This window comes from Symphalangus syndactylus, chromosome 24 (assembly GCF_028878055.3).
Source record: "Symphalangus syndactylus isolate Jambi chromosome 24, NHGRI_mSymSyn1-v2.1_pri, whole genome shotgun sequence".
NCBI classification, from domain to species: domain Eukaryota; kingdom Metazoa; phylum Chordata; class Mammalia; order Primates; family Hylobatidae; genus Symphalangus; species Symphalangus syndactylus.
The window spans coordinates 35,251,245-35,276,666 of NC_072446.2; the positions used below are offsets into that span (position 1 = coordinate 35,251,245).

The 25,422-nt window shown below is 45.0% G+C and overlaps 1 protein-coding gene across 5 annotated transcripts in view; it reads right to left on the reverse strand.

Moving 5' to 3' along the window:
* Positions 1–19,999, reverse strand: part of MANBAL (mannosidase beta like) — a 29,124-nt gene extending 9,125 nt beyond the window's left edge. Inside the window, exons 1-3 of one of the 5 annotated variants that reach the window (XM_055265788.2) lie at positions 19,614–19,943; positions 18,261–18,354; positions 7,924–8,129 (exon numbers count right to left, since the gene is read on the reverse strand). In XM_055265788.2, the coding sequence (XP_055121763.1) occupies positions 7,924–8,073 (150 nt within the window). In that variant the 5' untranslated portion in view covers positions 8,074–8,129; positions 18,261–18,354; positions 19,614–19,943. Of the gene's footprint in view, positions 1–7,923; positions 8,130–11,787; positions 14,355–18,260; positions 18,355–19,613 lie in introns of those variants that run through there. The other 4 variants (XM_063633573.1, XM_055265786.2, XM_063633574.1 and 1 more) reach the window with 4 other exon arrangements.
* Between the last annotated feature and the right edge of the window lie 5,423 nt (positions 20,000–25,422).

Here is a 25,422-nt window from a genome sequence, read left to right on the forward strand (position 1 = left end):
TGGCTGTGCTGCATCTCACCACAGGGCCAGCAAGCAGAGAAGCAGGGTCCTAGTTAGCAAAGCGAAAGACAGGAGGGAGACAGGAAGGGAGGCAGAGGGCATGCCAGTAAGTCCCAGTTCCCCCCATTTCCGGAGGCCCTGCGGCGCTCCTGCTCTTGGGTTCTAGGACAGCACCCGCACCTTCTCAGTCTATCTACATTGCACGGAAACTACTTCAACAGGTTGGGTATGCTCCAAGTTCACGTCTTTCCTGGATCTTCATTTCCCTTGCAAAACTCAGCAACTCATTCTTGGGTTTCAAGTAATAATGCTGTATTTGCTTGGTTTGTTTGGTTTTTTTTGTTTTTTTTTTTTTTTTTTTGAGATGGAGTCTTGCTCTGTCACCCGGGCTGGAGTGCAGTGGCACAATCTCAGCTCACTGCAACCTCCATCTCCCAGGTTCAAGTGATTCTCCTGCCTCAGCCTCTCTAGCAACTGGGATTACAAGCGCACGCCACCACGCCTGGCTAGTTTTTGCATTTTTAGTAGAGAGAGGTTTTCACCATGTTGGCCAGGCTGGTCTTGAACTCCTGACCTCAAGTGATCTGTCCACCTCAGCCTCCCAAGTGCTGGGTTTACAGGCATCATAATGCTCTGTTAATAAAATAATTATCTCATTGTGGTTTTGATTTGCATTTCTCTGACGGCCAGTGATGACGAGCATTTTTTCATGTGTTCTTTGGCTGCATAAATGTCTTCTTTTGAGAAGTGTCTGTTTATATCCTTCACCCACTTTTTGATGGGGTTGTTTGTTTTTTTCTTGTAAATTTGTTTGAGTTCATTGTGGATTCTGGATATTAGCCCTTTGTCAGATGAGTAGGTTGCGAAAATTTTCTCCCATTTTATAGGTTGCCTGTTCACTCTGATGGTAGTTTCTTTTGCTGTGCAGAAGCTCTTTAGTTTAATTAGATCCCATTTGTCAATTTTGGCTTTTGTTGCCATTGCCTTTGGTGTTTTAGACATGAAGTCCTTGCCCATGCCTATGTCCTGAATGGTATTGCCTAGGTTTTCTTCTAGGGTTTTTATGGTTTTAGGTCTAAATCAAAACCACAATGAGACACCATCTCACACCAGTTAGAATGGCGATCATTAAAAAGTCAGGAAACAACAGGTGCTGGAGAGAATGTGGAGAAACAGGAACACTTTTACACTGTTGGTGGGACTGTAAACTAGTTCAACCATTGTGGAAGTCAGTGTGGCGATTCCTCAGGGATCTAGAACTAGAAATACCATTTGACCCAGCCATCCCATTACTGGGTATATACCCAAAGGATTATAAATCATGCTGCTATAAAGACACATGCACATGTTATGTTTATTGCGGCACTATTCACAATAGCAAAGACTTGGAACCAACCGAAATGTCCAACAATGATAGACTGGATTAAGAAAATGTGGCACATATACACCATGGAATACTATGCAGCCATAAAAAATGATGAGTTCATGTCCTTTGTAGGGACATGGATGAAACTGGAAACCATCATTCTCAGCAAACTATCGCAAGGACAAAAACCAAACACCGCATGTTTTCTCACTCATAGGTGGGAACTGAACAGTGAGAACACATGGACACAGGAAGGGGAACATCACACTCCAGGGACTGTTGTGGGGTGGGGGGAGGGGGGAGGGATAGCATTAGGAGATATACCTAATGCTAAATGACGAGTTAATGGGTGCAGCACACCAACATGGCACATGTATACATATGTAACAAACCTGCACATTGTGCACATGTACCCTAAAACTTAAAAGTATAATAATAATAAAATTTAAAAAAATAAAAAAATAAAATAATAAAATAATTATCAGGTCTCTATTCCCAACTTCTTGCTCGCCTTTCCTTTCCCACACGGAACATTTTGCTATTATTTCAAACTTAACACATCTAAGAACTGAACATATCCTGTCCTCCTAAAATTGGTTTGTGTTTGAGGGAAATTATCTAAAGACTTGAGTAGTGGCTGCATATTACAATCACCTGGACACTTTAAAAAAATACTGATCCAAGCCGGACACACTGGCTCATGCCTGTAATCCCATCACTTTGGGAGGCCAAGGTGAGAGGACCACCTGAGCCCAGGAGTTTAAGACCAGCCTGGGCAACATAGTGAAACCGTGTCTCTACAAAAAAATTATTTAAAAATTAGCCAGGTGTGGTGGAGCACACCTGTAGTCCCAGCTACTGAGGAGGCAGAGGAAGGGAGGATCACTTGAGTCCAGGAGGTCAAGGCTGCAGTGAGCTACGATTGTGCCACTGCACTCCAGCCTGGGCAACAGAGCAAGACCCTGTCTCAAAAACATAAATAAAAAGAAAATACTGATCCAAGGCTTAGAGAACAACTGAATCAGAATCTCTGGGTGTGGTCTAGGCCTTTGAAAGTTCCCCAGATGGTTCTATGTGCAGCCTCATGGAGAATCATCAGCCAGTCCAAGGACCGGCACTGTCATTCTCTAATCCCAGCTCACAGCAAACAGACATCATTGATCAATTTCTTTCCTCCAGAGCAAAGCAGCAGCCCCCAGAATCCTTTTCACCATGGCCACCATGCAATCAATCAGACTTGGCATGAGAGATGAAACTTACCTGCTAACCTGGACTAGATGGAAATGGAACTAGGACCTACTATCTTCTATTTTAGAATCCAGCCTACAAGAAAATGCTTGGATTAAGTGTGGCCCACGCCTCCATCAGGCTCAAATAAATGTTTGTTTTCTTAGGTCTGAGTTTAATGAGGTGCCAATGAGAAAACCTTTTCATTTGGCTTACGATTCTAGGGACTTGGGTTTTGATTTTACGAATTGATTCTTGCTCCTACTATGAAAAGGAAGGGGGTGGGGTGGGAAGCATTTGTATGTGTTCCCTCTTTTCCTCCCTGATTAACCCCAAAAGAGCTTTCAAATAATCTGCTAAGTATTGAAATACTGAAGTCATAAGCGAGTTGCAAAAAATCGGCTTACTGGAACAACAGGGAAGACATTCTTTTGCTTTTCAAAGGCTTTCCCATCATCTGGAGCCAAAAATATTATCTTCTGACCCAAAAAGCCACTAATAAACCTTGTTTCTATAGGCTAAGCAAGAGGGAAGATTTTGCCCTGAGCAAAACGGCAAGGAGGGCAAGACTGTTCTCTGGGTCCTCCCACCCTCACTTCTGCCCCCTCTCCTACCTCCTGCCACCCTCCATTTCCAGGTATCTCTCAACTGCCTTCCGGCTGCCTAGGGTCTTAACAAGCTGCCCCGACTCCCATGGGCTCCCTTTCTCCCTAAGAGTACCCCGTCCCCATGTTAAAACCCCCTTCTTTCCCCTCCAGACTCCTTCCAAATCTCAGCTATTAGGGACAACCTCTAAGCAGCACAGTCTCAGCATCCACCCTCTCTCTGTAATCCTGTTTATGCACAGAATGCTGTGTTTCCTTTCTATCTAGTTAGGAGTTTGGGGAGTGAGAAAGGCTGCCTTATGGAGACACAGAGACCTAGCAACAGAACCCCCTGTATAACCTGGGGCCATTTGCTCCCCTGATGCGCCAGAAAATAGTTAGATCAACAGTACTGTATTTTTTTTGCTACTGATCCATTGAAAAGCTAAAAAAAAAAAAAAAAAAAAAAGTTGAAACAGTAAGCTTCAGTTATGAAGACAATTCACTTGTGTGAGTCTTGTTTCCCTAAATGCAAGATTAATAAAAATGAGAGATGTCATGTACTATATTTAAATTTAAAAAGATGAGGTTGTTGTCCAAAATTAACCTCTAAATGGCAGTGGGTGGGGGAGTATGGTGGCATATTTTTGAACCCTTCATCAACTCCCTGCCTCAAAAGACTTTAATGCACTATCCCACTGAAAATCTTAAAGAGAACAATAAAGGGGCTCCTTTTCTGAAGTTTGCTGAACTAAGCCAGGCTTCTGTGGCTTACTTCTAAGGGCTTCAAGCACATCAGGAGGTGAGCGGCCTCCCTGCTCTCCAAACAGCCACACACTTCTGCCTATAAAACAAGAAGGCTCATCACCTCCTTCCCTCGGGACTCTTAGCGGGCCTCATCAGCCACCAACAACCACATTTGTAATTTATAATACCGAATAGCATGCCACGTCTGCGGGGACAGAGCCCAGGAGCACAGGGGTGATGTTTTTAAAATGCGATACAATTGTGGGTGGAAGAATTCCAATAGTGATCTCCTTCTCAAGATACCAGAATAAGAGATGGACAAGACAACCTAGAGGCCACGAACCCGTCCCTGTTCACCAAGGTTTTCCCGCCCTTGCTGGCTGCTCCTCCTCTGCTTGTCCCCTGTATGCTGGAGCCCCTCCAGGCTCTGGCCTAGGTCCTCTTCTCATCTCCCTCCATATTCTCTCCTTAGGAGACCCTGTCCCCTCCCGTGGCTTCAAATGACATCTTATCAACTCCCACATGCTGGTCAACACTCAGCCCACGCATTCCTCCTGCTAGAGACCTTGTAAATCCACCAGCTTTTTTGACAGAACCACCCGGACATGTTAAAGTATCTGTTTAAAACTGAACTTGGCATGTTCCTTCCCTGCACCCACCCTAAGCCTGTTCCTTCACCACAGTTCTCCACTGCATCAATAGGTTCCACATTGTATCAGTAATTCCCCATCATCCTCCCAGCTACAGAAGCAGGATCTCCAGGAACAGTGATATCCAACATATATGGATCTCCAGAACATATTGCATATGTTAAGTGAAAAAAGAAAGTTGCAAAACTGTGTTTAATAGTATGCTATCTTTTATTTAACGAAGGGGGGAATATAAATATATACGTACACACCACACACATATATATGCATTTGTTACTGTTTTCAAAAAGAAAGAAAAGACAAACTAATAACAACTGTTAACTATGTGGGATGGAAGGGAACAGGGTGGAGGAGAATGAGATTAAAGGAAACTTCTGTGAATGTACCTTGTTATATAGTTTTGACTTTGAGAAATATTGTATATAAATGTTTTATATAATTAAAACAACAAATTAAATCAAAATTTTAAAAATCTCTAAAAATTAAAACCAGATTGAAGCAAATTAACCGAACTATATCTCATGATGGGAGACCTACACAGAGAAAAATAGTTACTAAACACAGCACTTTGACCTTGTATCTCCACAGAGACATATTTTAAGGCCAAAAAAGAACCACAAAGAAGTCTTAAATTTCATTCTGAGTCTTAGTAGTAAAGAATATAGTTATTTTAAAAGTGTGTAACTGGTATACTGTAGATGAGCAGAATAAAGTTAATATAAATTGCTAATCTTAGAGAAGCATGCTTGCAAGGTTGGCCCTTGACTGGCATCTGGGAACTTGGATTCCAGGTGGTTCTCACAATTCCCAGAAATGATAAGAGTGGCTCACCACACCTAAACTGTGTAAACAATATGGTTCATGCTGAACACCTGCTTGCTTTCTGGAAGTCTGGAATTTTGGTACACGCCAGGCCAAGGGTGCTTCTGTAACCAGTCCTCAGTAAGAGCTGTGGGCACCGAGTCTCTAACTCGCTTCCCTGCTAGATAACACTTCACACACATTGCCGCAAATCCTTCCTGTGGGTGTCCGATGGGAGAGCACTCAGACGCCTGCGTCTGTTTCCTCCCGTCTCTGCCCCATGTACCCTTTCCCTGTGCCGCCATACCTGGTATCCTTTCACTGCCACAGCTGAGAGTCCCCCTAGTGCATCACTGAACCTGGGGTGGTCCTGGGGACCTCAGATTCAGTAGGATCTAGCAGATACATCATTTTGTTAATGTTATTGAGAACAAGATTTCCAGCATAAGATAAAGAGATACAAGGCACTAGTATAAAATCAAATAAATAGAAACACTATCACCTTACATTTGAATTGGAAATACCAGTAAGAACTCACAACTTTTTCATTTCTTAAAAAATGTTTATTTTTTAATTCTGTTTATTTAAAGGCCTAGATGCAATCACAGCTCAGTAGCACTGAGAACTTCTAAGTCCCAACTATAGCTTCTAAATACTATTTTCTAGCTAAAAAGAACCAGAGCATTTTAGAGAAATGACTGATTCCAAGACTGGGGCAGGAAATGTATAAAATGAGCCTGGGGCCAGGTGCAGTGGCTCATGCCTATAATTCCAGCACTTTGGGAGGTCATGGCAAGTGGATGGCTTGAGCCCAAGAGTTTGTGACCAGCCTGGGCAACACGGCAAAACCATGTCTCTACTAAAACTACAAAAATTAGCCAGCCATGGTGGCACACCTGTAGTCCCAGCTACTTGGGAGGCTGAGGCAGGAGAATTGCTTGAACTTGGGAGACAGAGGTTGCAGTGAGCTGTGATTGTGTCACTGCACTCCAGCCTGGGCAACACACAAGACCCTGTCTCACATATACACAAAAAAAGAGCCTGTGAATCTTATTGAACCATGAAGCAAGGAAGCTATCAAAGACTAATCAAGTATGACAAAGAACAAAGACACCAACTTAAAGGGGCTCCCACTGAACATAAAAAACAAATTAATGGTAGATAAGTGCCCTCAAAAAAAAAAAAAAAACTAAAACATATTAAATATATAAAAAATATGTTCAAAATGCTATGAAAACCAAAGCTTCATTGGTCAACATTGGAGGTTGCTAGAGCCTGAACTCACAACTTTGAAAACTGATAAATAAAGGGAAAGAACCAAGCATTTTTCCTGCTTTTCATTATGAAGAGCAATTCAGAGTAATCATACAGGTGATAAGGAAAAGGTCTTTGTTAAAGAATTCCAGCTAACAGATGCAGAAGGAAATAATGGATCTAAGCAATGACCATCAATGGATGCTAACACCGCTTAGGTGAAAGACTGACAGGGCATTTTTATAATGGAGGGATCCGCTGATACCACCTAAACCCACCGATCAATCCAAGAATCTCTAAATGTGTGGCAGCCAGACACCACATGCCTGTTGATGCCACACAGTAGGGAGTACATAGCACCAACACCAGCTCTGAGGTATTCACACCCAATAACCTGATTGGAATGGAATCAGGCCTCTACATGGACTCCTGTTGACAGGAAACACAGGGAACAGAGAAACACGTTAAATGACACCACAGAGAAGCAATAGCCAATTCCTGGGATATAGGTATCCCACATGACAAATGACCTGCTTTCTCCAACAAATCAATGTCACGAGCAAATGGGAGTGGGCAATAAAGTGGGTAGAAGGAGGGTGTATAGTTATAAAGATACTTACAGAACAGTCAAAACAACAACAAAAAAGCCAATTTGACCATGTCATTCTCATACTTAAAACCCTCTGGCCCCTGCCCACATCTCTGGCTGCACCACTCATGATGCCCCCTCTGTGCTCTGGCCACAGTCACCTTCATTCGGTTCCTTGAACTAGCCCCTTCCTTTATTCTGAGTCCCTTGCATGTGCAGTGCCCTCTCCCTGGAATGTTGTCCTCGTCCCTTGCCCACTTCACCTGGCAGAAGCCTGCTCATTCCTTCAGTCTCAGCTCAAACACTGCCTCCTCGGCAGGGACCACAGCCCTGGGTAAGATCAGGTCTCTCTCCCCCTTGTTATATAGCCTCACTGGACTCTGTACTTCTCATGGGAGCACATGGAGGTATGTTTTTGTTATCTGCCTTCCTCCCAAGGACTAGATGCTCCTCAGATGCAGACACTACATCTTTCAGCAGAGTCTGAAATGTAGTAGGCACTAAATAAAAATCTCCTTAATGGGTACATGAACAAATAAAGTATTAGCTATGTGGTTCAACCCACCAGGTGGGAATTCAGGGGCACGCTAAATCAAAAAGGCCCAATGTAGACCCTGCTGATCTTAGTTGTGATGGCATCTACTGTTAGTACTCAGAACCCAGCCTGGCACTCAGAGGAGCTGAGGCTCCCAAGGAAAAACTCACCGCCTCGTGGGACTTGGGAATGGGTACGATGATGGCCAGCACACAGATGAGCTGGAAGATGGCTCCCAGGAAGAGTCCGTACCGTAGCAGGTTCTCCAGGAAAGTGGGCTCGGGTACCTCCGGAGGTGAGAAGTCTAGGTCAGAGGCCATGGCCCAAGTTGCTTGCTGCCTGACGTCTCTTCTGACTCACCACTCTTTAGAGCCAGCTTGTAAATGCAAAGGGTCAGTGTCATATTTCTGTAACTGACATTTATTTATTTATTTATTTATTTATGAGATGGAGTCTCACTCTGTCGCCCAGGCTGGAGTGCAATGGCATGATCACTGCAACTTCGGCCTCCGGGGTTCAAGCGATTCTCTTGCCTCGGCCTCCCGAGTAGCTGGGATTACAGGTGTGGGCCAACACACCCGGATGATTTTTGTATTTTTAGTAGAGCAGGGTTTCACCATGTTGGCCACACTGGTCTTGAACTCCTGACCTCAGGTGATCTGCCCGCCTCAGCCTCCCAAAGTGCTGGGATTACAGGTGTGAGCCACCTCACCCGGCCTGTAACTGACTTTTAACTTGAACACACACACACCCAAGAATATATACAGGAATTGTGAAATGTTAACAATTCTTGAATCTAAGTTGGGGACATGTGGTTAGTCAATGAACCATTCTTTCAACTTTTCTGTATATCTGATATTTTCCAAACATAAAGTTGAGAAAAATAAATAAATGCAAAGGGAAGCACTTCCACAAAAATCTCAAATCAACATACATTTACTAAAGGCTGCTACGTTTCAGGTTTTGTTATTTATTCATCTAGTCATCCATTCAACAAATATTTCTTGAATACCAAGCACTGAAGAATGAGCAAAACAGACAAACCCCTGCTTTCTTGGGGCCTCTACATGCTCAGGATGGAAGCAGACAGTGAACACATTAAGACATGATATGCCAGGTAGTGATAAGCATTTTGGAAAAAACTTAAGGGCATCATTTTATTTTGTGACGAGAAGGCTCTCTCTGAAGAACAGAGATGGGAATCAAGCGGAAGAGATAAGAAGTGAGAGAGAGAGCCATTTGTGTATCTGAGGGAAACATGTTCCAGGCAGGGAAAAAAGCAAGTGTGGAGGCCCCAGGGTGGGGAAATGAGGCCAATACAGGCAGAGAAGTGATCAGGAGGGAGGGTGGAAGAAGGTAAGATCAGAGAGGAGTGGTGGCGGACCCTGATACCTCCAATTTGATTGAGTAAAATGTAAAGCCACTGAAGGGTTTTGAGCAGATAAGTGACATGATCTGACTTCCATTTTTAAATGGAGGAGGGACAACAAGGGGAGGGGCAAAGTGGACACAGGGAGAGCCAGGAGGAGGCCCCTGCCAATAAGCCAGACAAGAGCTGCTGATGGCGTGAATGACAGGGGCAGTGGTGGCCAGTGGTGCAAGGTCCAGCCTCAGCCCAGCTCTCCAGCCTCTCCTCTCGGCAGGGCCCCCACTCCTAATATCCTGGTTGAGCTGAAAGAACCGCTGTGGTTCTCCAAGAGCACTGGGCTCTTTCAAAATTCTGGGCCTCTGCCCAAGCTGCATACTCTGCAAAGAATGTCCTTTCCCACTGTGACTGCTTGACAAAGCCCCTACTCTGCCTCTAAGGCTGAGCTCAAGTGTCATCTCCCCAACATGTCTTTATTGTCACCCTCCTCTTCCCTTGGCATGACTGAACTGCTCCCCCTTTACCACAGCACCCATCAGTGGCTTTCTTCTGCCCATCCCAATGATAAACGGGCAAATTTACTTTGGAACCAGGCCCACTTGAATCTAAAACCCTTTGTGTTTCCAGAGATCTGTGCCACAATGCAATATTTTGCTAAGTCTGAGCTATCCAATATGGTGGCCATGAGCCACACATGACTATTAAGACTTGAAACGCAGCTAGTTTGAATTGAGATGCTAATTACACACCCATTTTCAAAGACTTAGTACGAAAATAAGAATGTAATCTATCTCATTCATAATGTTTTCATATTGACTACATGTTGAAATGATTGCAGTGGCTCACATCTGTAGTCTCAGCACTTTGGGAGGCCACGGTGGGCAGATCACTTGAGCTCAGGAGTTTGAGACCAGCCTGGACAACATAGCAAGACCCCGTCTCTACAAAAAAAATAAATAAATTAGCCAGGAGTGGTGGCTCAGTCCTGTATTCCCAGCTACTCCAGAGGCTGAGGTGGGAGGATCACTTGAGCCCAGGAACTCAAGGCAGTGAGCCGTGATCACACCACTGCACTCCATCCTGGGTGACAGAGTGAGACCCTACCCCCACCCCACCCTACCACCAAAAAACACACGTAAAAAACAATTGGCTGGGCATGGTGGGTTACGCCCAAAGTGTAAGCCCAACACTTTGACAGGCCAAGGCAGAAGCACCACTTGAACCCAGGAGTTCGAAATCAGCCTGGGCAACAGAGTGGGACCCTGTCGCTATAAAAAATTTACAAATTAGCCAGACATGGTGGTGCACACCTGTAGTCCCAGCTACTCGGAAGGCTGAGGCAGAAGAATTGCTCCAGCTGGGAGGTCGAGGCTGCAGTGAGCTAGTGAGTCATGATTGCGCCACTACACTCCACCCTGAGTGACAAGGTGAGAGACCCCGTTTAAAAAAAAAAAAAATCGAATTGAAAACGAGGACTCAAGATACTAATGTTCATAGCAGCATTATTCACAATAGCCAAAAGATGGAAACTAAGAGTTCATAAACAGATAAATGGATAAACAAAACGTAGTATATACATACAATGGAGTATTACTCAGCCATAAAGGAAATGAAATTCTGATACATGCTACAACATGAATGAACCTTGAAAACATTACGAGCTTTGAATAAATATATATGAAATAAGCTAGATACAAAAGGACAAATACTGTATGAGTCCCCTTATATGAGGTACCTGGAAAAGGCAAATTCAGAGACAGAAAGTAGAATTGAGGTTACCAAGGGCTGGAGGGAAGGGAAATGGGGAGATATTGTTTAGTGGGTACAGAGTCTCAGTTTGCAAAGCTGAAAAAGTTCTAGAACTAGACAGTGATGATGGTTATACAACATTGCAAATACCACTGAATTTTAAACTTAACAATGGTTAAAATGGTAAATTTGTTACATATATTTTGTCACAATTTTTTAAAAATCTGTTTCTTTTTACCCATTTATTTATTTAGAGACAGGGTCTCACTCTGTCACCCAGGCTGGAGTACAGTGGCACAAACATAACTCACTGTAGCCTCAAATTCTTATGCTCAAGTGATCCTCCTGCCTCAGCCTCCCAAAGTGTTGAGATTACAGGCATCGTCCCTTTTTGCTTTTTAAATGTGGCTACTGGAAAATGTAAAATTGTACATAGTCTGTATTATAGTTCTGTGGGGAAGCCCTGGGGTAGAGACAATCCTGAAGACCTGCCTCGCAGGGCACAGTGGCTCACACCTGTAATCCCAGCACTTTGGGAGGCTGAGGCGGGCGGATCACCTGAGGTCAGGAGGTTGAGACCAGCTTGACCAACATGGAGAAACCCTGTCTCTACTAAAAATACAAAAAAATTAGCCGGGCATAGTGGCAGGTGCCTGTAATCCCAGCTACTTGGGAGGCTGGGGCAAGAGAATCGCTTGAACCTGGGAGACGGAGGTTGCAGTGGGCCAAGACCACGCCATCGCACTCCAGCCTGGGCAACAAGAGTGAAACTCCATCTCAAAAAAAAAAAAAAAAAAAAAAAAAAAAGGCCTGCCTCCACCTTGGCTCTGCTGCTTCACTGCTTTGCACCATGTTTCCAACATGAAGTAACCGAAGAATAATAAAAACAACCTTCATAGGTAAACAGAGCCGGACTTACACACGAGTATTGCTTCCCTTTCAAGCTGGTCACTTCAGAAGGTCATGTGCCTGGGGCAACAGGATGGCCACTTTTCACATCAGTTCTGTCTACCATGGGAATGGCCTTCAAAGCTTGAGGCTCTTTTTTTTCCCCCCCCAGAATCCTCAGAGCTGGCAGATCTTCATCCTCCCAGGAAGGATTTGACTTCTGGAAAGAGCCCAACATCATCTGGTTCCAAGTGCAGTGAATCAGGTGGCACTGAGCTCAGGAATACCATTTTTGGTCAAATACAAGGTATGATGCTCAGACTCCAAGCAGATTACTTGGGGTGGCTCATAAACTGGCCCTGAAGTAAATTCCAAGGCGGCTGCAAGAACAGCTTCACTGGAAGAAATGTAACAGCCTCTACCAGCACCACCACCATGTGAATACCAAGGCTTAAAAACGCGTCCTCATTTCTCTGCAGTTGCACCTCATAAAGTGTACATTTTTTAAAATGCCCTTGGCCCCAAGCTTTTTGCTTAAGGCTGTAACAAGCTTTATGAGCTTATAAATACTCAGATTTACTAGTGTTACTACTAACAGCAACATTGTGATAAGAAATATTTGGAGTGGTACAATAGAAAGATAGGGCAAGAGTTGGGAAGCAGAGGACAAAAGCCCCTGCTCTATCTCCAAGTAGCTACACTTTGGGCTAATAATCTCTTGACCTCTGGAGACTGGATGTTCTTATGAGCCAAGCAACTATAATAGCTATAATACATTTAGGCCTTTTTTTAAAAAATGGCAATTAGACAAAATATAACAAGAGCCATAAAAGTGATTATATCCTTTGACTGAATAACTTACTTCCTAGAATTTATAGTAAGGAAACAATTCAAAAGAAGAAAAAGCCTTCAGGTACAAAAAAGTTCATGGCAGCACTATTCATAATACCGAAAAACAGGAAGCAACCCAGGCATCCAACAATCAGGAAGCAGTTAACCCAACGATGCTACATCATGGCATAATCCCTCTTCACTAACCCGGCAAATATAAACATTGTGTATCAGGTCAGTGGAAAGTCTTTGCAAAGTAACATTAACTGAAAAAAATAAGCAATTGTATAAACACTATGATTGGAACCATCCATAAGCTGATTTCATGGGCTAAAGATCAAAAGATGCTACAGAAATATAAATAGTTGCTGTTAAGGTGAATTAAGTCATGAGTTTTAATTTTTTGGAATGCTATGAAACAATAAAGTATCTAAGAAAAATCTATGCCCTACCTACTTCCTTCACAAGACTTTTGTTAGGGTATGATGTCATACTGTCCAATAAAACTTTCTGCAGTAATGGAAATGTTCTGTATTTGTGTTCTCCAAATGGTAGCCACCAGCCACATGTGACTGTTGAGAACTTAAATGTTACAGAGAAACTGAATTTTTAATTTTATTTAACTAATTAACAATAAAAAGCCACATGTGGCCAAAGGATCCCTACTGGACAGCAAAGGTATAATAGGAGGGTGGTTGTGAGAAGGTTCTGGAAAACATAAACTGCTCTACACACACTGTGTGCGCCGTACGGCTCTCATCTAGTTCTCTCTGCACCTCTGTGCTTTACTTCCCAGCCCTCCTGCCAGTATTTCTGGGTTTTCCTTTCCTGATGACCAAAGTCAAACAAGTCCTATTCATCCTGCAGATCTCAACTAGGAGACACTCACCCCCTCAACTGGCTGTGACAGGCTTTGTTCCCTGGCCATTGTTCGAGCAGCAGCAGCAGTCGGCAAATGAATGGCCAGGTGTTGCGAACAGCACTTTACAGGCAGCAACTCAAGCACTTCACCACCATGCTGGGAGGTGGTATTACTAATGAGGATGAGGAAACCAAGGCTTGGAGAGGTTACATGACCTACCCAGGGATAACCTGGCTGATAAGTGGCAAAGGCAAGATTCAAAGGGACTGGCTTCTCCAGAGCCAGGGCTCTTACCCAGTATGTCAATCGTTTTCAAACTGCAGGCTGTGGCCCATTAGTGAGCCAGGAAAACCATTGAGGGGGCTGCAACCAGCATTTTTTCTTTTATTAGCCAGCACTTTATTTAAGTAGGTAAATAACAATAGAAAATTTCAAAAAGTATCACATTAAGGGCCGGTATTATATCCTGAAGCTTTTTAAATATCCATCTACATCCGAGCATGCATGTGCTGGATCAAATTTTAGAATGTTATTTCTTATTGTTTGAGAAATATTACACTGGAATCTACTGTTTTCTACTTGATCCATTGTAATCTCTTGAACAGCAAGGATCTTGGGTATATCTTGAGTTTATTCCAGGTCCTGACTCATAAATATTTGGTAAATGACTAAGCCTATGCCTCTGTTTCCCACCTTGAAAGCAAGAGCAGATGCCTCAACCAACAGCGTCATCATTTAACGACAAGGAGGAGCTGAGAGGCCACAAGGTTTCCCTAGACTCTCCTGGTAAGTCAGGGCAGAGCTGCTATCCTGGTCTCTAGCCCTGTCCTGCTCCAGACTTGCTTACAGGTAGAGGTTTTTATACACCAGGGGACTTTCATACCCCATCAGAATTTAACAAAAGGTACATAATTAATTATTACTGAACGTGGCAAATAATTTCATGAGGTTACTGGACACTGCAAAGTTCACCCCTGAATGCCAGACACTGGTGACGTAAGACATTAATTTATTGGACAAATATTTATTATGAATCTATTATGTGCCAGGCACTGGTCTAATCCCTGCCATGGAGTTTCCATTCAATTGGAAGTACTCAAACACACACATACACATGCAATGTCAGGGGTGAGTATTACAATACATACAGGAGGAAGAGGGTACTATTTAATATGAGGTGGTCGGGGAAGGGCCTCTCTGCGAAGGTGACATTTCAACAGAGGAAAGAAGAAAGCAAAGGAACATCTGCCAGAGTATCCCAGGATGGAGGGACGGCAAGGGCCAAGTCCCTGAGGCAGGAATAAGGTCATGATCAAGAACAGTCAAGTAAGCAAGCTGCAGGCCATTATGAGGGCTCTGGCCAGTCTCTGAGTGAAAAGGGAGCTACTGGAAAGTTCTTAGCAAAGAAACCACATGGTCCGACTCACTTCAAAATGATCCCTCTGGCTGCTTTGTTGACAAAGACTGTAGGGGACAAGACTGAAAGCAAGGAGACCAGTGAAGAGGCTACTTTAACAGTCAAAAGACACATGTGCACCAGGGTGGTAGCTGTGGAGGTGGTAAATTCTCAGCTTATAGATATATTTTGGTGAAAGCCAACAGGAATGCTGAGGTGAAATCTGAAAGAAGTTAAAAATAATCCCTGAAGAAGGGGAAACTATCCTGTATGACACTGTAATTAGGAATACAAAATATTAAGCATTTGTCAAAACCAAAAAAACTTGATAGCACAAAGAGTAAACTTTAATGTATGCAAATATTTTTAAAAAGACATAGGAAGGCCATCACAGTGGCTCACACCCATAATCCCAGAACTGTGAGAGGCCAAGGCAGGAGGATTGCTTGAGCCTGGGAGTTTGCGACCAGCTTGGGCAACATAGTGAGACCCAGTTTTTAAAACACACCAACATACACACTCATGAAGTCAGGGTGTTCCAGGATGGAATGCAGAATGTGACATTCTGAATCTAAATGTATTAAACAACTTCACTGAAAGGGTGGTGGGGGAATAGGGTGCTGACCTAAGTAACTTTGAAAACAAGTGGAGCCTGTAAGACTAAAGGCAAAAGGAACTGCACATACACACTGTGCTATAGCTGATAAGTTGTTTCCCACAGGGGATCAGAGGGAGCAATTCTAAAACCACCATACATGTATGCTAAATGGAACAATTAAGTAAATGTATGGTGAATGGTGGGAGTCGGGTTTGTCACAGGTAGAGTGGGAGGTTACTGACAAGCAAGAGAAGGAAGCTAGAACACGACCCCCAACCCCCAGGCCACAGACCAGTACCAGTCTATGGCCTGTTAGGAACCAGGCTGCACAGCAGAAGGTGAGCAGCAGGTGAGCAAGCAAAGCTTCATTTATATTTACATCCGCTCCCCATCACTCACATTACCCTCTGAGCTCCACCTCCTATCAGATCAGCGGCTGCATTAGATTCTCATAGAAACACGAACCCTATTGCGAACTGCACATGTGAGGGATCTAGGCTGTGTGCTCCTTTTGAGAATCTAATGCCTGATGATCTGTCACTGTCTCCCATCACCCCCAGATGGGACTGTCTAGTTGTAGGAAAACAAGCTCAGGGCTCCCACTGATTCTACATTATGGTGAGTTGTATGATCATTCCATTATATATTACAATGTAATAGTAACAGAAATAAAGTGCACAATAAATGTATTGCACTTGAATCATCCCAAAACCATCCCCACCCCCAGGTCTGTGGAAAAACTGTCTTCCATGAAACCGGTGCCTGGTGCCAAAAAGGTTGGGGACCACCAAGCTAGAATAACCCATGCGGTCATGGATTAGAGTTGGACATCAGTTATGTTTAGCTGAACATAGATATAGGTGGTTATATAGGGAAATACTTCTAGATCTGTGCATATATACATATGTCTCTTGCTCTGTCCACTGCGAAGGCCTAGAAGCAAGGACACTGAGAAGCACTGAGCATACCTAGAGCCCAGATCTTGTTTTCTGGGCCATTCTCCAATAAAAGGAGCCAGGGCTTCTTGGGAAATGGCTAATTGTAGGACTGGGGCAGAAACATACTAGATGAGTCTGGAATAGAAAGAAGGTGCTCAACAAAACAAAACAAAGCAAAACATATAGAGAGGGACATGTCAAAGGGACACAGGAGCCAAGTGGAAGAGCTCCCAATGGCCAATGGAGGAACAATTTGAGCAACAAAATAAAGTAGTATTGGATTCTGGTCCAAAGTATAAAATAAACATCCATGAGTTCAGGCCGGGCATGGTGGCTAACGCCTGTAATCCCAGCACTTCAGGAGGCCAAGGCAGGTAGATCACCTGAGGTCAGGAGTTCAAGACCAGCCTGGCCAACATGGTGAAACTCTCTCTACTAAAAATACAAAAATTAGCCAGCCATGGTGGTGGGTGCCTGTAATCCCAGCTACTCGGGAGGCTGTGGCAGGAGAATCACTTGAACCCGGGAAGTGGAGGTGGCAGTGAGCCAAGACTGCACCACTGCACTCCAGCCGGGGCGACAGAGGGAGACTCTGTCTCAAAACAAAACAAATCCATGAGTTCACACCAATACAAATACATGACTCTGTAAGCAAAAAATAAATAGGGGAACAAATTTCCCACAGAGAACTCCAAATAATTTGCATTATATACTCTGCCTTTAAGCATGGGGCATAATTCCACACTCCTTAAATGTGTGCTGTACATAATGACTTTCTCCAAAAGTACAGTGCGGAAAGTGCAGGAAGAAAAGTAACTCTACACTGGAAAGCCTGACTACTACCTCAAGCCAGGTGGCCCAAGCTAACAGATGTCAACAATGATAACTCATATCGATATTATGTACCCTTGATATGATGTGATCAGAATAGCACTTTACCTCTGTGGTTGGATTAGTCCATTTTCATACCACTTTGAAGAAATACTCGAGACTGGGTAATTAATAAAGAAAAAGAGGTTTAATGGACTCACAGTTCCACATGGCTGGGGAGGCCTCGCAATCATGGCGAAAGGCAAAGGGGAGGCAAGGGCACGTCTTATGTGACAGCAGACAAGAGAGCGTGTGCAGGGGAACTGCCCTTTATAAAACCAACAGATTTCCTGAGACTTATTCACTATCAGGAGAATAGCATGGGAAAAACCCACCTCCATGATTCAATTGTCTCCCACCAGGACCCTCCCACAACATGGGGAGATTATGAGGGCTACAATTCAAGATGAGATTTGGGTGGGGACACAGCCAAACCCTATCAGTGGTCCTCCTCCCCAAAAACCCATTACTCTGATCTTACTCATGTCAAAAACAGGCAAATCCTAATTAAAGGTCCTTTTGCAAAATATCTGACCAGTCAGTACTATCTTCAAACCTCTCAAGTTCATCTAAAACAAGGAAAGACTGAGCAACGATCACAGAGATGATGAGCCTAAGGAGATATGATGACTGAATGTAATAGGGTGCCCTGGATAATACTGGGACAGAAAAAGGACATTAGGGAAAAACTAAGGAAATATGAATAAAGTACAGATTAGAGTTAATAATAATGTATCAATATTGGTTCAGTAATTGTGACAACATTTAAGATGTTAATAGTAGGGGAAACGGGGGCTACATGGGCACTCACTGAAGTATCTGCGATAACTCTGTAAATCTAAAATTATTCTAAAACAAAAAGATTATTGGGGAAAAAAAGAATGGGTCAACATTTCAAAACAAATAAATAAATAACCACTGAGACAAGTATAGCTCTCAAGACTTAGCAAATACTAAATCTTCTCTTAAGACTGAAAAACTCAGATTTCACAACTGCCACGGGCCTTACCATCTCCCAATGCTGTGTACTGTGCTGGTAGGCCATTCTTGGCTTCTAATGAAGTAACTTTAAATTCTGTTGTGAAAATTCAACTGAAAACAGACTGGGGAATAGAAACCAGTGTCAGAAGTTACTGTTTTAGGCCAGGCACAGTGGCTCACGCCAGTAATCCCAAACACTTTGAGAGTTCCAGGAGGGAGGATATCTTGCCTCCAGGAGTTCGAGACCAGCCAGGGCAACATAGTGAGACTCCATCTCTATTTGAACTTTTTTTTTTTTTATTAAAAAGAAAAAAAAAGCCAGGTGTGGTGGCTCCCGCCTATAAACCCAACACTTTGGGAGGCCAAGGCGGGTGGATCACCTGAGGTCGGGAGTTTGAGACCAGCCTGGCCAACATGGTGAATCGCTGTCTCTACTAAAGATACAAAAATTAGCCGGGCGTGGTGGCACACGTCTGTAATCCTAGCTACTCGGAAAGCTGAGGCAGGAGAATCACTTGAACCCAATAAGCGGAGGATGCAGTGAGCCGAGATCCCGCCACTGCCCTCCAGCGTGGGCGACAGAGCGACTCCGTCTCTAAATAAATAAATAAATAGAATGGCTTTTAAAAAAAAGAAAAGAAAAAGAAGTTACCGCTTTATGGCAATGGGCTGTACAGCCCGGCCCGTCCCATTAAAACAAATTCCTAAGAAACACGCAAAACTAGATTAGAATGCAAAGCTGGCCGGGCGCGGTGGCTCACGCCTGTAATCCCAGCACTTTGGGAGGCCGAGGCGGGCAGATCACGAGGTCAGGAGATCGAGACCATCCTGGCTAACACGGTGAAACCCCGTCTCTACTAAAAATACAAAAATTAGCCGGGCGAGGTGGCAGGCGCCTGTAGTCCCAGCTACGCGGGAGGCTGAGGCAGGAGAATGGCGTGAACCCCGGGGGGCGGAGCCTGCAGTGAGCCGAGATCGCGCCACTGCACTCCAGCCTGGGTGAAAGAGCGAGACTCCGTCTCAAAAAAAAAAAAAAAAAAAAAAAAAGAATGCAAAGCTAAGCCACCTCTCTGGGCAAAGTCACACTGGTAGCCGATGGGCTGAAACTGGTGTGCAGATGCCCTGCAAAATATAATTATTAATCTAAATGTGTTGTCACCATTTAAAGTGTTTCTCATATTCATTTCTCGCTTCTCTTAAAAAGAATTCGCCCAACAAACATGCACTGTGCACCTACTAAGGGCTTTACATTCACCACCTCGCTTTACCCGCAGTACAAGCGTGTATGTCCATTTTAGAGTACGAAACTGAGGGCCAGAGAGGAACCGTGACTTGCCCACGGTAACAGAGCCATACGGATTCGAACCCTGGCCAGACTCACTCTGGAGCTCAGGGTTCTCCTGCTGCTTCACCCCGGGAGGAAAGGCCCGGACCAGGCCATGAGGAGCCCTGGGTTCTGGCCCAGCCTCCGCACGAAAGCGCAGGGCTGCCCCAGACGAGGCCCTCCGCCTCCCGGGGGGCTCAAATTCCCCTCCAGAAGTAACTTTCGAACGACCGCCGCGGGAACTTATTCAAGCCCTGAGCGGAGCGACAGCCGGGCCCGCCAAGCGGCGCCGCTGGACACAGGCGGGCCAGGAAAGCCAGGCCACCGCACCAAGCACGGCTGTCTCTCGGTTCCTGTCCCGCCGCGAAGCCGCGGTACTCACCTCCCGTGCCGCCGCGCCGCTCCCCCGGAAGTAGTTCCCCGCGACCCTGAGTCCCGGAAGTGACGCTCACCGAGCAACCAACCGGCTCTGTTCCGCCCGCGTTGCCAGGTTTCTGAGTGAGGCACCGCTGGGTTTTGTCGACTTTTGTCCCTGTTCTGTGGGTTCGAGCTGGACAGAGAGGTTTGGGGAAACGAAATCCAGAGCTTGTCAATTCTTTGTAAAAAGTGCCTGTAATCCCAGCACTTTGGGAGGCCGAGGCGGACGGATCACTTGAGGTCAGGAGTTCGAGACCAGCCTGGTCAACATGGTGAAACTCCGTCTCTACCAAAAATACAAAAATTAGCCGGGTGTGGTGGCGGTCGCCTGTAATCCCAGCTGCTTGGGAGGCTGAGGCGAGAGACTCTCTTGATCCTGGGAGGCAGAGGTTGCAGTGAGCCAAGATCGTGCCACTGCATTCCAGCCTGGGCGACAGAATGAGACTCTGCCTCAAAAAAAAAAAAAAGTTACTTATTCATAGCAATGGGCTATATAGCTTGGCCCATCTCATTGTAACACATTCCTAAGAACTGCACGAAACTAGATTAGAATTTTGTCCTATGCAAAGCTAAGCCATCTCCCAGAGCAGAGCACAGTCACAACTGGTAGCTGGTGAGCTAAAACGGGTGTGCAGCTGTCCTGCAAAATGTTAATCTGGATGTGTTGTTACCATTTCAAAAGTGTTTCTCACATTCATTTCCTTAATTTTATGCCAGGTCCTGAGCTAGGAGCCTACAATGCAGAGAGGAGACAAACAGAAACACCTCTTGTAATTCAGACAGAAGCAAATCATTATAATTCATTCAAAAAGCATTCACTGAGCGCCTACTCTATGCTTTGTCCTGGTAACTGAGGACACAGTGCTAAAGCAGACACATACAGTCTCTGCCCTCGTGGTGCTTACAGTCTGTTGGAGGGAGACAGACTAATTAAATGAATTTGTAACAGGATAAGTTTTTTGAAGGCAAAGAACAGTGTTCCATGATTAAGAAGGGGTGGGGGGCAAGCAGTAGGAGAAAAAGAAACCTAGATGAGAGTGTATTAACTAGCCTCTGCCATAAACCCCAACGATTCTTGGTTCCTGGTATCCATACCCCTCTGTAGTCACCTCCCACCATGAGTAGACTGACCTGTATAACCTATAAGATACTGCGGAAATCTTGGAGCGCAAGTTCCAAGATAGAGTCATAAAAGACATTGCAACTTCCTCTTTGCTCTGTCTTGATCACTCATGGGGAATCCATGTTGTGAGGACACTCAAGCAGTCCTATGGAGAGGCTCACATGGGGAGTAACTGAGCTGCCTGCCAACAACCAGCTCCAACTTGCCAGCCATGTGTATGAGCCAAGTGGCTCCAGCAAGTCCTAGTCAAGCTTTCAAAAGACTGTGGCCTGGCCAAAATCTTCAATATAAACTCAAGAGCAACCTTGAGCCAGACACACCTTGCAATGTCACTTGAATGCCTGCCTGACAGAAATTGTGAAATACTAAATGTTATTGTTTTAAGCTCCTAAGTTTTAGGATAATTGGTTACGCAGCCTAGATAACATACATAGAGGATCAAGGAACAGAGGTTAGATACCAGAGACTCAAAAAAAAAAAAAGAGAGAGAGACCTATCTTGCCCTAAAGGAATTCACTCTCTTGGAAGACAAATAATTCATTCAACATTCACTAATCCCATACTATGTGAGGTGGCACGGGGGACCCAAAATGCATCATTTATTCATTTAAAAAATATTTATGAGGCCGGGCGCGGTGGCTCACGCCTGTAATCCCAGCACTTTGGGAGGCCGAGGCGGGCGGATCACGAGGTCAGGAGATCGAGACCATCCTGGCTAACACGGTGAAACCCCGTCTCTACTAAAAATACAAAAAATTAGCCGGGCGAGGTGGCAGGCGCCTGTAGTCCCAGCTACGCGGGAGGCTGAGGCAGGAGAATGGCGTGAACCCGGGAGGCGGAGCTTGCAGTGAGCCGAGATTGCGCCACTGCACTCCAGCCTGGGTGAAAAAGCAAGACTCCGTCTCAAAAAAAAAAAAAAAAAAAAATATTTATGGAGTTTCTACCCTGGATCATGCACTATGAAACTGGGAAGACAATGGTGAGTAGTTGGGTCCCTACCCTGACTGTGCTTATAGACTAGGGGTCAGTGTCTGTCACCCCCAGTAATCAATCACACAGATAAATGTACACTTAAAAACCATGAGATGTGTTGGGAAGGAAGAAAGGGGAGCCATGAGAGACGCAATAACATGGGAGACACAATCAAAAGAGAGGTGATCAGGGAAGATGTCCATGAGAAGATCACATTTCTGGTAAGAAATGAAGAGTGAGGCCAGGAGTGGTGGCTCACGTCTGTAATCCCAGCACTTTGGGAAGCTAAGGTGGGTAGATTGCTTGAGCCCAAGTGTTCGAGATCAGCCTGGGCAACATGGCGAAACCCTGTCTCTACAAAAAATACCCAAAAAATTAGCCAGGCATGGTGGTGTGCACCTGTAGTCTCAGCTACTTGGGAGGTTCTGGCAGGAGAATTGCTTGAACCTGGGAGGTGGAGGTTGCAGTGAGCCGAGGTCGCACCACTGCACTCCAGCCTGGGCAACAAAGCAATACTCCATCTCAAAAAAAGAAAAGAAGAATGAGGAGGACTTTGCCAGGCAAAGAGAAGAAGGAAAAACACGATGGGTGGTGGAAAGGCTGGGTAGTGAGAAACGGCTTGGAGCATAAGAGTAGCTGAGGGGGTGACACTGAGGCCTGCAGGGTGCAGGTGTTTAGGACAGGACTTACTACTTGCCCTAGAGAGACTCACTGCGGGGTGTGAGTGAGGAGAGTGTTTTCCGGGTTGAACTGTGTCCCTTCAAAAAGCTGTGTTTGAGTCCTAACCCCCAGTACGTCGCAGTGGGATCTTATTTGGAGATAGGAGCTTTACAAAGGTAATCAAGTTAAAGTGAGAGTGTTAGGGTAGTCCCTAATCCAGTATGACTGCTGTACTTATAAAAAGGGAAAATTTTGACAGGGCGCAATGGCTCTTGCCTGTAGTCCCAGCACTTTGGGAGGCTGAGATGAGAGGATCGCTTGAGCTCAGGAGTTGGAGGCTGAAGTGAGTTATGATCGCACCTCTGCACTCCAGCTTAGGTGACAGAGCAAGACCCTGTCTCTAAAAAAGGAAAGAATTTATTTTAAATGAGGGGGAACATGGACACAGATGCACACATAGAGAGAACGTCATGTGAAGATGAAGGCAGATATCAGGACGATGCCTCTACAGCTAAGGAACACCACAGATTGCCAGCAGGCCACCAGAAGCTAGGCAAGAGGCATGGCACAGGCTCCTCACAGCCCTCAGAAGGTGCCACTGACGCTTTGATTTCAGATTCCTAGCCCCTAGAACTGAGAAAAAGTAAATATCTGTTGTTTAAAGCACTCAGTTTGTGGTCCTTTGTTAGAGCAGCCCCAGCATACAAATCCAGGTGTGCAGGTGCTTTGAAACTTGTTACCCTCTGTATCCAAATGTAAAAGATCGCCCGAGTGACCGCTGCAGGCACAATGACAGGCACGGCCACTTGCTCACTCTCTAGAAGCTCTTAGAGGCCTCCAGCTGAGTTTTGCTGTCTCTGTGCCCCGCATGGCTCCATGAGCACACAGCATGGAGGAGAGCTTCGTGGCAGGCTTATTTCTATGCCTAATATCTATGCAAGGCACAGTGATTACACAATGAAGAAGAAAAAGCCAAAAAAGCCATAGCCTCTTCTCTGAAAAATATTTTCTTAGAGTCACACTTGACTGAGTGAGCCACTTTTATATTAATTGTAGCTGCTGTTTATTGCATATTCATATGTGTAAAGGTGCCAAGCACTTTACACATATCAATATTCTCCCCCAGCACCCCTATAAAGTAGGCATTACAGGTGAAGAAACCTAAGGCTGGAAAAGTTAAGCAGCTTCCCTAAGGCCTCGCAGAGTCTGCGTGCATAACCTTTGCACTACCCAGCCGACCTGTGCACGTCAGATGAGCGTACACACATGAAAGCTCGAGGAAGAGGGGAAGGATTAGCAGGCACTGAAGTATCTAGAAAGGCCTCGTGAGAGAGGCAGCTCGATGTGGGTCCCGAATGATGGGCTGGATTTGGATGTGGAAAAGGGTAAGTAGAGGTATGAGATTTGCTTTTCAACCTTCAAGCCATTGCCTTTGTCGGTCTCTGTCTACAATGCTATCTTCTGGCTCTCCACGAGACAGGTTCATTCTCTTTCCTTAGGGCTTAGCCCCAATACCACCCATCCTCCCTCCCTCCCTCCTTCCCTTCTTTCCTTCCTTCTTTTTCTCTCTTTTTTTTTTTTTTTTTTTTTGAGACAAGGTCTCATTCTGTCTCCCGGGCTGGAGTGCAGTGGCGTGATCTCAGCTCACTGCAACCTTCACCTCCCCAGCTCAAGCAATCCTTCCACCTCAGCCTCCCGAGTAGCTGGCACCACAGGCATGTGCCACCACACCCAGCTAATTTTTATATTTTTGGTAGACATGTCACGTTAGCTAGGCTGGTCTCTAACTCCTGAGCTCAAGCAATCCACCTGCCTCGACCTCCCAAAGTTCTGGAATTACAGGCGTAAGCCACCACACCGAGCCCCAATACCACCTTTTCAAGGCTCCACTGACCACCCTTTGCAGCTGACTGTTTATCCTAAGGATGGCTGGTATTCCCCGTCCCACATGCTCTTCTACCCAGTGACTGCTTTGAGCAAGAGACAATTATGGAAGAGATGCTGTGTCAGTCTCAAGCATGGTGTTGAACTGGCCTGGAAATCAGCCACCATGCAGAAAGAACAACTATCCTGAGACCACCGAGCTGTGAGAAGCCCAGGCCACATAGGGAGAAAGAGTGCAGGGAGCATCAGGCATCAGACCCAAGAGTGAAGAAGCCACCTCAGAGTGGTGGACAGATGGATACATGTGTAATAAAGCAAATGTGGCAGAATGAAAGTTAAGCATAGAATCTGTTAGGTTAAGGAATGGCAAAAACCACAATTACTTTTGTTCCAACCTAATAGATGATGGGTATAGTGTTTTTTGAGCAATTCTTTTGGCTTTTTTGTATATGTTTTAATTTTTCATTTTAAAATTTTGGGCCAGGCACGGTGGCTCACACCTGTAATCCCAGCACTTTGGAAAGCCAAGGCAGGCAGATCACGAGGTCAGGAGTTCGAGACCAGCCTGGCCAACATGGTGAAACCCCGTCTCTACTAAAATACAAAAATTAGCTGGCTGTGGTGGCGTGCGCCTGTAATCCCAGCCACTCAGGAGGCTGAGACAGGAGAATTGTTTGAACTAAGGAGTCGGAGGTTGCAGTGAACCGATATTGCGCCACTGCACTCCAGCCTGGGTGACAGAGCGAGACTCCATCTCAAATAAAAATAAAAAAATAAAAAACATTTTTTGAACAAAGAAACTATCTTGGA